The following is a 17,666-nucleotide window of genomic DNA, read 5'->3' as shown; positions in this document are numbered from 1 at the left end:
GCCTCTTGCTGGGCAGTGTCTGGGTGAGTCACGTAAGCTCTCAATGCGTCCATCTCCTCACCCAGAGTGGGCACTGCGCCCGGAGGGCTTCAAGGCCTGGGGGAGAGGACACAGGCGTTCCTGGTCCTTAGGAAGCGTTTGAGGAGTAATAGCTGCTGCTGCTGTTTTTCACTGGGACATAGGGGTGAACGACAGATGCTACACAGCGTCCGCAAAGAGGAGCATCTAGGGCTGAAAACGAAGCCAGGGCTGTGTGCAGGAGCTGTGCTGAGCGCTTCACGCACTCCAGGAGTGGTGCTTCTGACCATCTCCCGTCACTGAGTGGCAAACAATGACAGTCTGCCACTTCTCGTGATTTTCTGGGCAGTGGGTGGTCCCCCGGCTGGAGTCTCCACCAAGAAGCGATGGATTTCTAAAGTGAGCGGTGGGTCCACAGGCTCGGGGGCTGGGAGGGCTCAGGAGTGGGGGCTGCGGGAGGTGCAGAGCCTGGTGTCGCCATCCTTGAGTAACCGCCCCCTGCTCCAGGCTCCAGCCGGCAACTCTTGGAGCTGCATTCAGCCTGGGGGTCAGCCGAGCGGGAAGATTCACAGCAGCCTCAGGTGTGTGGCCAGCAGTCGGCGCTGGCTCCAGGCTCGGAGTCTCAGTTCCCCTCCAATGGCTCCGCCCCGGTGGGCTGCACCAGCCTCTTGACACGGTGGCTCAGGGAAGCTTTGCGGGAGGCAGAGGCGGGAGCTACAGGTCTCTGTGGGCCTGGGCTCTGGAATTGCAGAATGTCATTTCGGCCACATTCCGTGGGCCGACGCAGTCACAAGCCAGGCCAGCTTTGAGAGACGGAGACACAGACTCCACCTCCTGACGGGAAGAGCTGCGAAGCCACAGTGCAGAAGGGCATACCGTTGGGTGGGAGGAATCAGCAGTCATTAAACAATCTATCATAGTATTTATCGTTGTATTATTCCTTTGCAGATGCCTAGTTTATGCTTAAAGAGGTTAAGGACTTGCCTGAGGTCAAATGATCAGAGTGGCAGAACAAGAAGGGCACACACGCACACACACTGCACACACGCACACGTGGTCACCTCGTTCTCTCACACAGAGGTCCTGTTAATGAAGGTCGAAGCCAGGGAGGACATGATTGGAGCCTAGCGACCGCTTGTTAGCGCTACCTCAAAGTTGTCCCAGGCTGGTTCTTTCTGTGGCAGAATTTTCCCTCCTTTCTCCTTCTCCCTCTTTGCTCACGTCCTTACCTGCTAGTGTGAGGGATCTGACTTGGGAAGGTTGTGAACTTGGGCCAGTCCTTCGCTTCCCAACTCTCTCTCTCACCCTGGACATGAATTCAGTGAATTCATATGTCTCTCTTGCCGGGAGTAGCACCTGGAAAACAGTGTTTAATGAATGTTGCTAATATTTAATTAATTAACATCACTGCTGCCGTTACAATTTCACATAGCCTCTTGCGTGGCCGTGTGTCTGCACAAGGACAAAGGTGCTGGGACAAGAGTTTGTCTGTAGAACGAGTCAGGATGTATGCAGACCAGAGGCAGGTGTCAGAACTGCGCCCTGCACGTACCAGCGGTTCCCTGCGGGCGAGGGAGGCAGCGGTGGGGGCAGGAGGGGGAGTTGAGTGCAGAGAAGCAGCCCCAAGGGGGGGTGGCCCTTGGAGTCCGTTTCAACCTCAAGACCTGACGAGCCTGCGCCCGTTCTTTGAGCGGTGGGCTCGGAAGCTCGATCTGGACCCGGCCCAGCCTGTGATGGCGGCGGCGGTGGTTTGACACGGTGGGGTCGGAGGAAGCTGGTCTGAATGCTGGTGGGTCAGCTGCTAGCTGCTCAAGCGGTCGTCCTTGCGCCTCTCTGAGACAAGTGTAATCTCGGTACTCTATCTGCCTCATGAGACCGTTCTGAGGGTTAGAGGCTGATTAAACGAAGTGCTTGGTACTCTGGCTGCGCGGGGAAGCGTTCGCCAGTGTGGCCGTTACTGCCCACCCCTCCTTGCTTCTGCATCTCTCCCACTCTGCCTCCCTCGTGCAGCTGGGGAGAGCCAGCTGAGCTAACGCTCTGTGTGAAGACGCTTTGAAAGGGACGAGATGCTGAGCCTGCACTAGAAACGCTCCTGGCTGGCTCTGATTCTGCTGAAAGCCCTCAGTCTTGTTTGGGACACACGCCCTCCTCCCCTCCCCACCGCCTGCCGGCCTCCGGGAGCAACTGCGTTTCCTCGGCTCAGGAATGGCCCTCGTGGTGCTGGTCTGGGTTTGATGGTTCTGTGCTTCCTTCTGTTTGGCTTTCAAAGAGGTCACAGCCCAGGGAGTCTCCACATAAGTGAGACGGCAAATGCACCCCCACCCCTAGTCTGGGGTAAACTCCCATATCATGTTGCTTAGGTCACACAGGGGTCTCCCACGGCCACCACTGTTCTGTGGCCAGAACTCAAGATAGGACAGTATCCCCTCCACTGAGGCAAACCCCTGGGGGGAGAAGAGCACGGATGGAGGAACCCAGGAAATGAACCATCCCCGACTCATTCCTCGTGGACAAGGACCCCAGACTATCGAGTGCCAATGGGATGAAACGGACAGCTTCTGAGGCTGCTGGTGGGGCAGAAAGGCTGCACTGGGGAGCAGTAGATGTGAGAGGGGTGGGTCCCCAAAGACCCTCATTCAGAATTACCATCATTTGAGCCTAATTCTGACAAACGGCTGCAGTTTTCCGCTAAATCCAGCTGATTTAGCACGTGCCGATAGCATAACGTGGCTTATGATTCGCTCGACCTCCTCCGGCTTTAGAATCTCAAGGGTTTTTCTTTTCTTTCATTTTCTCTTAGTTATAGGTGATTCACGTTACTCTCCATTTTGTGCACAAAAAGGCTGTGTTCATATTTTGTCACAATCTATCGTGTGCACATAAAATGCAACCATGAAACAGAACGTGTGCCTTGAAATGCTCTTTCCATGCCAGCATTTCTCTGGCACGCTGGCTTCCCCGGGCAGCCGAGGTCTCCCCCAGGCGAGGCTGATGCAGTGGGAGAGAGAAGGGTGGAGCGAGGGCAGAAGGGATCAGAGGAGGAGCCGGGACGTGCTCACGGAGACAGGAAGGCTGTGGCTCCCCGCCCTGGCCTTAGTACATCTGAATTACCTGGGAGCTTTTCAAAAGTACTGATTCTGCAACTCCGCCTCAGACCCACAGTCAGGATTTACTGAGGGGGGACCTCAGCACCAGAGTGGAAGCCCACCCACTGATGCTAATGTGCAGGTAGGGTTGTGATCCATTGGAGAATAATCACCTGTTAGAGAGAAGACTGAGCAGGAGAGAAGAGGACAGGTCCTGCTGGAGACACGGACCAGCAAGTGACCCCCAGACGCAAATGGAAGATGCTGCAGACGGAACTGAGCCGTATCTCCCCAAAGCCGAGGTCAGAAGATAATTTTAAAAGGCGGAGGAATTGTTCCAGATTGAGAACAATTGAGAGACTTGACAACTAAATGTAATGCAGGATCCTGGGTGGGATCCTTAATAGAGGAAAAAAACAAAAACAAAAAAGTGCTAAAAAGGACATTATTGAGACAATTGACAAAGTTGAAGTGTGGATTGTAGGTTAAAGCATTATGTCAATTTTTATTTTCCTGAATTTGATTACTTTACTGAGATTACACACAGTTCAGGATACGTGGAGCCTACTCTGAAATGGTTCAGGTAAAAATATCACATTCAGAGGGAAAGAGAGAATGATATAGCAAATTTGGCAGAATGTCCAAAAAAACCCACGTGTGTCTGGGTAAGGTATGTGAAAGTACTCTGTATGATTACTGCAACTTATCTCTAAGTTCGAAATTATTTCAAAACAAGAAAGTTTAAAAATAGAAAGAGTGGTTTGCTTAAGGGCTTTTAGAGGGTCCAGTGGACACCACTGAGTCAGGGAGCCCAGCGGCTCACACCTGGTTCCTCGAGGACCAGGAGGAGAGAGGGCCGGGGAGAAGAGCACAGACACCGGGAGAGAAACGGTGGTGAATTTGCAAAAAAGAGCAATAAAGACAAGCGACAGCGCTGGGGGATGAGCCAGCTGCTAAGTATGGAGATGGGATCGAGAACCCTGGAAAAGGCGCTGAGCTCTTCAGATCTGGGTGGGTAACCCCGGCTGCACAGTGGGGGCACCCGCATGCTACCCGCCCGCGGACTGACAGCCTCAAGGGCCAGTCGTCGTGAAGCTTGGCGAAATCGACCGCAGGGCAGACGCTGGAATTGCAGGAGTGTCTTTGAAGTGAAAGTGCTTCCCACTCTTCCCACACTTTGGGGAGCTGGCAAGAACACACCGTTGCTAAACCCAGAAGATCCTCCGCTGGACTGGGGACCCCTCTATTTGGGGGAGCACAAGAGACACCTGTTTCTTCACCCAGGCTCTCCTGACGGATCTCCCACAGATCTGGGCCGAGGAGCACACCCCGCGTGTGTGGCTTTACTGGCACCTGCCTTCGTCTGTGTGTCTGTGGACGTCTGTGTGTCTGTGGACGTCTGTGTTTGCTGCTCTTTCTGGAGGCTGAGCTCCAGCCCAGGACAGCAGAGTGGCGGCGAGGAGCCATGGAGTGTGCTGTGTGAGAGTTTTGCCCCTGGTGGCCTGAATCAGGTGACCTCCCCACGATTCGAGAAGGATTCCATCTTCCCTGGAGTCAGTTTGTCCACTGGAGCAGGAGCTGCTCGGCGCTGGTTTGTCGTGAGGCTGATGTGCGGGTGCCCGTGGCTTCTGTGATGCCAGGGTTCCAGGTCTGCACTGGAGCCACTCGAGAGCGCAGCTGTGTGTCAGACTCGCACGTTCTGTGCTTCCAGGCCCCTGTGTAGCTGGGGCGCCAACGTTTACTGTCAGTGTGAGGTGGACGTGGAGGCTGAGCAGCCTGGGACGTGGGCACATGATGAAGAGACGTCACTCCTCCCTTCAAGAGGGTTCTGATCTAGCAATGGCTTTATCGTCACATTCTTGAAAAACGTGATAAGATCCTTTGATCTTCCATTTGGTCCCTCAGAGACGCCCTGAGTCTGCTCCCCCGCAGGGCAGTGTGGGAGGGGGAGCTGCACCGAAGAGGCAGCGTGGGGGCCCAGCAGGCCTCCAACTTTGATTTTTCAAAGAAAAGTAAAAATCTGGAGTTTTTTACATATAAAGTTTTTTTTCTCAACGTTACCTACTTACCCCAGTTTTTTAAAACAATGTTAAGATCACGCTATAAAAGCCAGAAAAGGCATGTGTCCTGGCCAAATAGTGAGCCCCCCGCCACCTCCAGAGAATTCATGGGAAACAACGTTCCAGCAGCTGATGCACAGAGGAAAGAAGACAGAGTCTGCACCCTCCCATCATCGCTTCCTGAGGGAGAGGAAACGGGGCATCATTTCTTTTTGTTTTTATTTTCCTCTTCCTTTAAGCCGATGTGAGCTATGTTTTGTTTACCTACCACCTTAGGGTTTGGATATTCGTGAAAATCATGACCCGGCTCCTGGAACCACATGTACACCAGCCAGCCCACAGACAGCCCCTCAGGAGGCGGTGACGCCTTGACTGGGCTCATATGTGAGCACTCGTTTCCGAGGGTGGGGCGGGACGAGAGGCAGCAGCAGCACTGGCGGTTGAAAAAGTGACCAGCCCACAGCCTCCTCCGGTTTTAAGTTGTCTGTCTGTGTGTGGTCACACAGCTACGACAAAAGCTACGCAAAGCCCATTTCCCCCAGATTAAAAGAAGAAAACTGGGGGAGGGGAGGAGGGTGAGAAATCGGTGTAGAAAAAAGTGGCAGGAAACCCTGAAGATGCGTCTGAGAGATGGAGAGCCTGCTGTTGGAGGCAAATCCGGGGCCCCCACCTTCCCTCCCAGGGTCCAGAAAGTCAGCGCCACCAACAGTCATTCTGTGTCTTCCTGTTCATCTACCAAAGAGGTTCTGTTGGGCACGAGATTGAAGCAACGATAACTTATTGTCGTTTGGATGGTCCCAGAAGGACGTTCTCATCCACAGACTTCGTCATTCTCTAGCACCACCGGGTGCTCAGCATCCACAGTTATTGTCGTTCTTATACAATTATCAACTCGTGATCACAGGGTCTCACCTTGCTGAGCCCTTCAGCCCGGGGCTGCGCTGTATGTAGCACACACACCTTCGTGCAATCCTTGCAACCGCCCCTCAAATGCCTCCCTCATTTCCATTTTCCTGGAGACCTATGACCTAGGAAGGTTACAAGCTAGGGTGCCAGAAAGATTCCTTGAAATATAAGTATCCCAAAATGGTATCTCTAAACACAAAACAGGATGGTCGTGGTCCTTTTTGAAAAAACTGCTTATCAAAATTATCTCACCTCGAATTTTAATGGGCTTCTTTCTAAATGCGCGACACCTGCTACAGGTTAAAATTGTGTTCACTTTTGCCGTAATTTGCTATTGAGCCAGTTCAAATGAAAACTCAGAAAAGGATTTGCCATCTTGAAATTGTTTTTAATAGACACATTCCCTGATGGCTAGGCTTTCTTCTTTTTAAAAATATCTGGAGAAACACACACAAGAGTCGCATAACAGAAGTGCTTCCTCGGAGGAAAAGAATCGGCCTGTCATCTAACACTTAATAAGTTGGAAGCCTGTTGATCCTTTCTCCTTGAGCATCCGTACTTTATTGGGAAGTTAAAAATATCAAAACATGCATATTATATATTATAATAATATAATGTATAACATGCATATTATATACTTTAAATATATTATTGTATTTTATACATTATGTCACCAATCTACTTATTTGACACATTCTAAAATTAAGACCTTCTAAATCATTTACACAGCTTCTTGTAACCGGAGAGCTCAGTGAAGTTTAAACTCATGAACTCTCTTTAATATAAAATGACCCCTGGTTCAGGGTTTAGGGTGGGAGTCTGACAATCTAAGACTTTTTTGGAGTTTGAATAGCTTTTTCTCACCAGCTGGAGCAGGAAGGCTTGCTCACACGTGTGCACACACATGCTCACACACACTTGCACACACGCATTACTGGGCCCCAGGTTGAGGAAGGGCCCCTGGACTGATGCTCCCAGCAAGTCCTCCGATGATGCGACATTGCCCGTGGGAACCACTGTTCTCGACGACCCCCCTCCCACCCTCCCCTTTCTCCTGGTCCCCCCTCCATCTTCCCTTCATCCTCATCTTTTCCCACTGATTTCTCTTTCTCTTAAAAATCAGTCCTTTTACTCGTGCCCCCTTCCCTCTTCCTGTTTCCCTCCCACCCTCCCGGATGGTAGCTGAGGCATCCAGCAGGAGCTTGTTTAGAAGGACTTGTTTAGAGTATTTTTTCTCATAACAGTATTTACTGAGCAGCTACAAAGATGCATCATACATTCATTCATCCATCCACTCAACAAATATTTGTTGAAACTCTCCTTTCATGCCAGGGTCTGAACAAGACAGACAAAGACTCTGCCCTCAGAGAACCCCCACATGCCCAGGGAAGGCAGACAATACAGTGTATCAATAATTAGATTTTTACCAAATCTCGTCAATGCTCAGAATTAAACAAATGGGTTGCTGAGACAAAAAATAATAAAAGGACACTCTTTCCTTGTGAGGTCAGAAAGGACCTGGCCCCATATGGGCGTGTTTAAGCTAAGACCTAAAAGTTGAGAGGAGGATAGCCAAGCAGAGCCCCTGGGGAGGAGTGGTCCAAGAGGATGAAATGGCAGGCACAAAGGTCCTGGGGCAGGAAAACATCAGTTCTGAGGAGGTGTCTCCAAAACCTAAACCAGAGCCTGGTGCACAGTATGTGGTCAGTGAGTATTTGTAGAATGAATGAGTAAGTGATCATCACCCAGGCCACTGGAGCATAGGAGGCAAGCAGGAGGGAGGTGAGGGGTGGGCAGAGGCCAGGTCATGAGGACATTTTAGGTCACGGGTGATGAGTGCGGGATTAACCAATCAACCTTATCAGTCCACTGCCCTCCCCCCGTGCAGCAGCTGTCCCCACGCCCAGCTCAAAGCCTGATCTAAGGGAGCAGTTTTCACAGTGTGGCCCCTGGACCCCCTTGACCGGCTGTATCACTCAACATGTATGTTCATCATGTGACAAGAACCGAGTCTTCGTCCATGAATTCATAATTAGTGAATATGTAAATTAGAACAATTATTAATTAATTGCCAGGACAATTTTTTTAAAAGGCAGCTGTTTATTCACTCATGTCTAATCAGAAGCAGCCCCACCCTTCCCGTGCGGTCTGGGAAAGGTTTCCTCATGGCACAGAGAAGACATTGTCCCCTGACAAGTCACAGAGAGGCTGGTCCCAAATTCCTGGAATGCGGTAACTTCTAAAGCAGACGCAGTGTCATTATGCAGGATAATGGGTTCAAACGAGTGGAGGAATTCCAAACAAAGCTGAGAACAAAGAAAAAATGAATCCATTTATTTATGCTTTGGACACTAGTTTCAAATAAACTTCTCATTGATAAGTTGATAAGAAAAGATGGTATCTGGCAGCTCTTCCGAGTCCCACTGCCTCAAATCCCTTAAAATTCTAATTTCTCACAGCAATACAAGTGCCTTTAAGTGGAAAATGTAATCAGTAAAAGCCTGAGTTTAAACTTCCCCTCATTGTTTCGTGAAAGTTAATTCTGACGGGTTACTTAGGACCCACAGTTATTGGGGGGGGGGGCGTCTGTTGTGAGCCTCAAGCTTCTCCAAAAAAGAGCTGGCAATTACAGACTTGGAAACAAAGCATCTGTGGCCCCTGGTCCTGTCCTTCATGTATCCCAGAATGCTTCACGTGCATGGATGTGGAAATAGATGGAAGACAGCCCATGATTCTAACTGTATGCGTCTCTCCCTGACAGATCACAAATAACATCATTGTATTTACAAAAGTCACTCCTTCTTTTCCTAATTCCTGTTCCCAAGGGCAGTCTTGGCAGACCATTGTGGATGACAGAATCTGGAAGCGTCTGAACTGTGTGGTTAGAGGATATTTTGTTAGTGCCCAGACAGTATATTGGAAATGAAATGTAATTTTAAAATTAACTTACAGGGCAGAGTAGTTTGGTGGCACGAAGTGTTGAGGGGAAAAAAAGATGTTTAGGAAACTTGGAGGAGAGAGGATTTATTGAAGGTTTTTGCCAAGCACTGAAGAGTATTTAGTATATTTGGGTGAGAAGATTCCAAATCTAAGGGGCAATTTATGAGAAAATTTTATAAACCTTAATGGAAAAGACGAGGAGAAGGACAGGCAGCAGAAGTTAAGAAAGTGCGACCTATGTGCCTTTGAAAGAGAGCAAAAAGCAGGCTTTGTGGGCACCCTATCACCAGGCAAAGTGACACCGTACCTCGCATTAAAGCTTCAGCGGTGCCTTAGCACATGTGATCTTACTCACGCCTCATGGCAGCCCTAAGAAGCAGTCAGTGCAGGCGTTGCTCCGGTTTTGCAGACAAGGAAACCACATTGTTTTCTGAAGGTAGCAAGAAAAGAAAAAGTAGTGTTGAAAAGGACTCAAGCTGACAAAAGACCCCTGTGCAGGCTGACAGCCCCCACAGGCTCCAGGCACCTGACGGCATTCAGGTCCCTGGGAGCGTGCCAGGCTGTGAAAAGCCATTGAACTTGGGGCCAAAATACGCAGGGCAAAGCCTCTTTTGTGAGACAAGTGACCTGGGCAGAGAAGGAGGAAGGATTCCGTTTTCCCAGAAATACACGCATGTTTTAGGTTCCACCTTCTTTGAGTGTTTACTAACTTGAAAAGGAGATTTGAGATCTCTGGTCTGGCAGCAGATTAAAAGCCTATAGAATCTTTGAAGGAGTGGAAACTCCATTTTTTCATTGAGATTTTTTAAAAAACATATTTTCTAAAAGAATTGAAACAACTTTCACTTTTTTCCTTGAAGGAAACATGGCCAATATAGTAGCCAATAATATAGCTTTATGTATGATCTGTCTATTTGAAAAAGAAGGGACTATGTCATGCTTTAACTGGTTTAGCTCCAGAGTATTCTGTCCGGGAAAATTGAAATGTGGACTCTCATCTCTCCTGGCAGTTGTCAAGGATGGCAGGCAAAGTAGACCAGTCAGACATGGTGAAGGTTGTTGATCCTTTGCTGTCAGCGCCTGTGTACGGCGGCACATTTTTGCTCTTCGGTTATTGGGGACTCTCTTAAAATCCGTTTTCAGATACACGATCATTCAGGTACTGAAGCAGCCACTAAAAAGTGTAAAGTCAGTGCTGAAAACTGAGTGAATTGCAATTTCATGTAATTCGTGGGGGAGCTGAGCCGTCAATAGTATTTTCCACAAACGAGAGTTTCTGTCGCTTGAAGTATGGAGGGAGGGGCTTTACCTACTGGAGGGTGGGAGATGGACGAGCTTCGCCTGCGGGCTGAACAGCTGGTGGCGACGGCATTCGTTCCTGGTCCTAAGATTTAGGGAGGACACAGACGTCTACACAAGAGCAAGGGGAAAGTGAACGGGAGGAAACAGTCATGGTCAAGTTGACAGTGACAGATGCTTCTGGGGTCTTTTGTCTTGCCGGTGTCGGGGATGCGCGCTGGGACGCGCGAGCGCTTCGAGGTGAGAAGGGCAAAGCGCTCCGCGAAGAGGCTCCAGGAAGGAGCGCGCGGCCGGGAAGTCGGCCGGGGTCAAGTTTAATGCCGGGAAGAGACCCGGAGAAAGCAGATGCGGGGTAGGAAGGAAGCTGGGGGAGGGGGCGCTGGGGGAGGGGTGCGAGCGAGGCTGGGAGGGGGCGCGCCGGGCCGCGGGGCCGCAGCGAGAGTCGGGGAGGGGGCGCGGGCGCGGGGCGGCCTGGGACCCCGGCGGCTCGGGGGCGGCTCCTCGGGCCCCCCCGCCCGGCGCATTGTTCCTCGGCCCCGAGACGAGGAAATTGCCTTTTGATTGCGGAAGTCGGCGGCCGGGCCGGGCGGGCCGCGCTCGGAATGGCCGCGTGGGGAGGGCGCGCGGCCCGCCCCGCCGCCTCCCGCGTCCCCAGCCCGCCCGGGGCGGCGGCAGCATCAGCACCGGCGGCGGCGGCATCGGCCGCGGCGGCCCCTGCGCGTCGCCCGCCCCGCGCGGAGCGCTGAGCGCGCAACAAGTGCCGCGCCCGGGAGCGCGATGCTGGGCCCCGGGGCCGGGCTGGCCGTGTGCGCCGCGCTCAGCCTGCTGCAGGTGAGGCCCCCTCCGCCCTCGGGCCTCCGGGCTGTTTCGGAGAGGCAGGGGGCAGCCGTCATTCCTCTCCACCGGGAAGAGAGATCTTGCTGGGAGCCCCCGGCCAGACCGACAGCTCGTCCTTCTGCCACGGGCTAGAAGCCACCGCTGTCTCCAGCTGCTCCAGAGCGAGACCCGCTGGGGAGAAGTCGCCGTCCAGCTCCCTGCGGGCCAAGGGCGAAGGGATGGGCTGAGGCTGGCGGCGAGGGCCAGGGAGGCGGCGTGGGGAGCTGGCCGGGACCTGCCCCTGGGCCGTCTACACTGCGCGCTTCAGCTGTTGTCTCTGGTTCCTTTGCAGACCGGACTGGGGGAGCCAGAGAGATGCAACTTCACCCCGACGGAGTCCAGGGTCTCCAGCCGGTCGGTGTCTCTCCAGTGGAGAACTTTGGGGTCACCGTGTAACTTTAGCCTCATCTATAACAGTGACACATCGAACGTCACGTTTTGCCACCCCGTGCGGCTAGACACCACCACCTATGGATGTAACCCCAAGGATTTACAAGCAGGAACCATCTATCACTTCAAGATTGTGTCTCTGGATGGGGAAGAGAGGACTCTGGACTTACAAACAGGTAAAGGGTGACAGGTGCAGGTGGACCTCCCCCCGGGGCTGACCCCTGCCTTTCCAAGCTGGTGTTTCATTTGAGTTCCAGGCGTGTTTTAAAAAGGCAAAAATACCTGTGAAGATAAATACTGACAAGGAATTCTAGTCTCCTCGGACCTGGCCCGGAGCAGCTGGGCTGCCTTAGAGAGACTTTCCTTAGTGGGGAAGGCAGGGGGCTAGGCTGGAAGGAGAGCAGCCAGGAGAGACCCGGCTGTGGAGGGAATTGTGGAAGTCATGTGGTCTCAGCCTTCATCGCATTAAGTTGTCAACTCCTGGAACAATTTTGAGTAAATGTTTTTAGAATAAATACTGGAAGTGGAGTGATTAAGGGTATGCCTTTCCCTAATTCAGTTTTATTTTTGGAACCAGGGCATAAAACATTCAGGAATAGAATAGAGCCATTCATGGGGGAAAATTAGAAAAGTCCCTTGAAACGAGGGTGCAAAATCATTTCGTAAAACAGCGTAACCTTGGAGAACATCCTTTGGTGACGCTGCACCTCAAGGCAATGATGTCTCTTGGACTTTTGGTAAACCTCCCATGCATCTCTGGTGAGAGTTTGTCTTTCCTGCCTCAGTTTTCTTACCTGTAACACGAGTGTTAGACCTGGTTGTTCCGCTACAAGTTCTTGCCAAGTGCCAACCACTTCTGCACAGGCTCCTTAACCCCCACAGCCACCCTCAGACGTGCTCTGAATTCTCAGACGACTTTGAGGTTTTGTAACTTCTGCAGTCTTCCTTTTAAAATTATCTTTATTTGTTGCAATAGAGAAACCTTACTTTCATCCAGAAAGCCAAATTTAACCAAGAAATTCTGGAAGTTAAATGTAGAAATGTGTTGTCCTGACTGTTCTTTCCATTTCAGCCTGAACACAGATGACTCCTTTAGCCTCAGTTCTCCCAGGAAGCGTGAGCGCTTTCGCCTCCCAGGGTGTTACAGTACGGTCAGGACAGGTGCTGGGTTCAGGGAATACGTCAATCGAACAGTAATTCTCTTATTTTTTCAAAGAAAAAACTAAGAATGCCCAGTTACATCACTTGACTTACTTTAGATGAAACTTTTAGATAATTTCTGAGATTTGCAGGAACTTAAATTGAAAAGAGACACTGCTTGTTATGAATTTGGTTATGTTTTCTATATAGAATCAAAGAGAGACTGAAACCAGCCACATACTTAGAACAATTTACAGAAGTTTAAGTGGCTGGGTTTTTATTCATAAAGTTGCTGGCTTCTTGGTACGTGAGGATAGCTTTGCGAACACTCAGGCTGCTGATGCTGTGAAGTTTGTGGCGTAGAACTTCCAGATGAGTTCATTCCATTTGGTCAGGTGTCTGAGTTGAATGGGGCAGAACAATTTGTAGACATAGGTGAGCCTTCAGAAGCTGTGGGAGAAAAGGGGAAGCCATTCGGAAGCCGGCAGGTCATTAACCCAGAGGTTTTACTCTTTGGAGAAAATGTTGATGGAATAGGACTCGCTGTGGATGTTACTAGTTAGAATGTGCTTTGAGTTTATGCATGTAGGTGTTTCAAGTCCAAAGGCATTTGTGAAATGTAAGAAACATTTGCATTTTATTGACTATGTTGAGTTAAAAAAGACTTCATCAGCTAACACAATGCATTAGCATTCAGGTTCTCATCATTTTTCTTAAGGAGGTATTTTTTACAGTACTTTTCACCACAAATTTTATTAGCTCCATGATAAATGTGAAGAATGACATTTGCAGATGATGTTTGTATGATAATTTTTTCACACTTGAAGGGTTATGATGATATAACCTTTCTTAGGATTCTCTACATTTTTCAAATAATTTTATTTAAATAAACATTTTAAAAATTAGGATATTTTATGTTTTGGGGGATTTTTTTTGTTCGTTATTTATTTTTGGTCATTAGAGCTTTCCATATTTTAAGGACATAGGCAAATTTTTCATTTAGTAAAGAGAAAGTATTACTCTTCCTCTATATTAATTGCTAAGCTCAGAGATGAGCTTCAGAAATCATAGTTTACTGTTATTAAGGACTAACTAGCAGAATAACATTAAGTCTGAGAAGTAACTTCAAACAAAAAAGTCATTCAAGATGTGTGTGTTTCCTTATTCCATTTTGCCTGTCTTGTTGGTCTGGAATGAAATAGTGTGAAAGCAAGATGTGATTGGGCTGGAGTTATTTAGATTATCTCTGTATCATTCCAGGTGTGATTTGTCTGATTGTTTTTTCTGATAAATTGTCTAAAATGGTTTTTTTGGTGTCATGTAGACATAACCTTAAAGATAAAGAATTTTAACTAAATGGGAACTATTTCAGCAACAGTGTTCACTCCAGATTTAAAATCAGAATTGAAAAACATGTGTGGTTCAAATTCGGTTCAGCAAACGTCTCTCGAGCATGGATACTGCAGGGAATTACCATCGAGTAATGACTGGTGAGCTCATAGAGAGGACGAACAGAGAGTGGCCCTGCCCTGGAAGTCCCGTGCAGAGGCGAGAGGCCACGACGAGGTGGGGACAGAGCTTCAGCACGTCTTTGGTGGAGGAAGACCTTGCCCTGCCTCGTGCATCCCAAGCCTTCATGGTCAGAGAGAAGACGCAGCAGTACTCAGGTTTATAAGGGTCGATGCAACAGCGATGTAGCAAATTGAAAGCAGAGTTATTTAGTCATGAACTCATCAGAAATCAGACAGTGGGGATAGCAGACATTGAAGAATTCGAGAATCTTATACGACTGTGTCCTCAGAGTCTAGAGCAGAGGCTGCACACCTGGTGTCTAAGTGTCTAGTAATGGATCTATGTTTTGTTTGGCTCACACAGTGTTTATGAAAAATTCAGATTATTTCACCAACATCAAAAATGGAAAATTCACATAAATATCAGATGTGTGAATTCTCTTAAAATATTAGAAGATTTGATAAAACTGAGTCTGCCTAGAACTCTCTAGAACTGAGTTGTGGCTTCTCTCCTTTTAGATACCAATTCTCTGGAGTCCCCCTGGGCCACTCATTTATTTCCTTACCGGATGCATCTGAAGGACATTTGAGTTTGTGTAAAGGAAACTTTAGAGTTTTCATTTAAAACTTTTGGGAGGCTTTTATCTTCCCACCAATAAGAAGTAGTTTCTCAGTAACTAAAATGGCATCTAGCACATGATACATGGTCGATAAATATTGATTAAATGGCTGGACAGATGGATAGATGAATGGACGGATGAATGGGTGGATCTGTGGATGAATAGATTAGATAGGTAGATAGATAGATCATGGATAGATCATGGATAGATAGATATGAATGAATTAAAGGAATATTTTAGTGAGAGAATGTGCAGATACTGAAAACATGGTGTGTTCTCTTTGGCTTAGGGTAAGTTACGGAGCCCAGGAAAGTAGGCTGGTGGTAGAGAACTTTACCTACAGGAAGAATATCTTAGTGGCATGTACCCTCTTGTCAGTAAGTTTTAGTTACTTATTGTTCAACCTAGAACAAAAATTTAGAAAAATATTTTAACTCTTTTAATATGGGTAATTCCTTTGTCCTTAATAAAGAACATTTTAAGAGCTTTAGTTATCAAGTCATCATATCAACTATTATTTCCACTTCAAAATGTTGCTTATTGTATTAGTTTCCTCATGCTTCTATAACAAGATACCACAGACCGGGGGCTTAAACAACAGAATTCCTTTTCTCACAGTTCTGGAGGCTGCAGTCCCAGACCAGGTGTGAGCGGGATCCTCTTGAGGCCCCTCTGACTGGCTGGCAGACACCGCCTTCGCGCTGCGTCCTCACATGTTCGCCCCTCTGTGTGTGTGTGTGTCTGTGTCCTAATGTCCTCCTCTTATAAGGACAGCAGCATAATGGACTAGGGCCCACCCTAACCACCCCACTTTAACTTGATCACCTCTTTAAAGACCTTATCTCCAAATACAGTCACTTTCTGAAGTCCTGCAGGTTGGGGTTTCAGCATAGGAATTTTAGAGGAACACAATTCAGCCTATAACACTTAGACAGCTTTAAACATAGGCTATTATTTCTCATAACATGTGCAGGCTACTTGCATCAAAATCTCTTGTAGAGCTTCTTGTAAAAGCATATTCTCGGCTTCTGGCCCACATGTAATGAACTGAGAAGGAATGGAGCCAAGGGTATCCAATTTTAAACAAACGTCAAAGTGAATCAGTGCACATTGAAGTTCGAGAGCTATTGACGTAGTTTTTCTCTTATTTCTCTTATTTCTATCCTATTTCTATCTACCATGGTTTAATTTTACCCTCGCCGCAGTCCGGTGGTGGCAGTATTGTGTGCAGGTTGCACGGTGGTTCCAAGCGAGCTCTGGGAATAGCCAGCTCCGTCACTTGACCAGCCAGGCTGCCTTGGGCACGTTACTAACCTCTCCAGGCCTGTTTCCTCAGCTATAAAATGGGGATGATAATAAAAATAATAATAATAATGCCTGGTTCGTAGGGTCATGCTGAGGTTTTAATTGGTTCGTGCATAAATTCTAGAACAGTTTGTCACAGACTAAGTGTGAGGTGAGTTTACTGTTGTTACTTTCAGGTTGGAGATGAGACCGATATTCATAAGCAGTAACTAGTCACAAGTCCACACAGCTAGTACGTGGCAGACCCGGAACCTGAGCCCTGGCTTGCTGGCTCCAGCTGCAGGTCTCTCCACTACTCTGCAGAAAGGACATCATTTTTAAGTTGGTACTAGCTCTTTCAAATTACCATACGACATTTTGTTATTACTTTTCAAGTCACCTTTTAAAGACGAAAATGTATATTTAAAAATACTTTAAATCTATAGATACTTAGCCTATACACAAGTGGGGTAATGATTAAATGTGTTTTAGTGTGAAGAAATTATAAGCAGTTACTGACTTTCGATTGAGTTGAACTTTTGGTGATGGACTTGGGTGTTTAGCTGTCTGCCACTTGTGGTCTATTTGTTTCAGCTGAGGTCAGCTGAGCAGCGTTTATGGAATGAACCAACCTCGTTCTCTGAACTTGATCTTCTTTTGGGTGCTTAGGAAGCTTCCTCCATTAGTCTGACTTCTGTTGGTGGGCATGGTGTTCCACAGGCTAGCAAGCAAGAAAGAAAATCTAACTTGTCCAGAAAGAATGAGAGAAGAACGAAAAAAATTGTTTCACCTTCCATTCCCAGCCGCTAATTCGCTGGAATCCCTGTGGGGGACAAAGGAAAATATTGACACCTTTCCTTGTAGGAAAAATCCAGCCCATACTGTATGTGTGAATGTTTATAAATGCAGATTAATAAATGCCCCTAGACATAAAATATGCAACTAAGGCTAACATGGTAGGTATACATATAGATTTCCAGAGATTTTTGTTTTTCATTTTGTTTTTCTTCCTTTTATATGGAAAAATTCAAACACATGAAAAAGTAAACAGAATAGCATAATGAACTACTGTGTGCTCCTCTCCTGCCTTCCACAGTTCCTAGTTGATGGCCAGTCTTGTTTCATTTCCATCCCCCACACCCCACTTATATCATTTTGATGCAATCCAAGTCATTTAATTTCATTTATAATTATTTCAGTATGCATTTCTGAAAGATAACTATTTTTTATCGTAACCACAATATCATTATCATACCTCACATTAACAGTAATTCCCTAATTTCTGGATGTCCAGGTTTGGAAGCAGACATCAAGGGAGAGCTCAGGAATTTCTACCTGAGAGGGCATCAGGTTGGAAGAGGAGGCCAAGGGACTTCTCTTAATGCTGCATTCATGTAGCACTTTAGATAAAATTGGGAAAGCCTCAATTGTGAGTATCAGGGAGCTGCAGTGGGGCTGCTGAGGGACGGCACGGGGATGCAGGCATCAGAGTCTCCATAGTCATCAGTGCACCTGCAGTGGGGCTGCTGAGGGACA

The 17,666-nt window shown here is 48.0% G+C and overlaps 1 protein-coding gene across 8 annotated transcripts in view; it reads left to right on the top strand.

Annotated features, from left to right (window-relative positions):
• The window catches only part of PTPRB (protein tyrosine phosphatase receptor type B), a 106,038-nt gene that overhangs the window by 14,652 nt on the left and 73,720 nt on the right, over nucleotides 1–17,666 (top strand). For 4 of the 8 annotated variants that reach the window (XR_011540564.1, XR_011540563.1, XM_070622062.1 and 1 more), the window contains exon 4: nucleotides 11,478–11,751. Coding sequence is in view for 3 of the 8 variants with exons in the window: in XM_070622062.1 (XP_070478163.1) it covers nucleotides 11,478–11,751 (274 nt within the window). In the remaining 5 variants the exon portion in view is untranslated. Of the gene's footprint in view, nucleotides 1–10,528; nucleotides 10,662–10,898; nucleotides 11,141–11,477; nucleotides 11,752–17,666 lie in introns of those variants that run through there. The other 4 variants (XR_011540566.1, XR_011540565.1, XM_070622065.1 and 1 more) reach the window with 3 other exon arrangements.

This window comes from Equus przewalskii, chromosome 5 (genome assembly GCF_037783145.1).
Source record: "Equus przewalskii isolate Varuska chromosome 5, EquPr2, whole genome shotgun sequence".
Taxonomy (NCBI): Eukaryota; Metazoa; Chordata; class Mammalia; order Perissodactyla; family Equidae; genus Equus; species Equus przewalskii.
The sequence above is the reverse complement of the archived record's forward strand: the minus strand, read 5'-3'. Positions and strand labels throughout refer to the sequence as shown.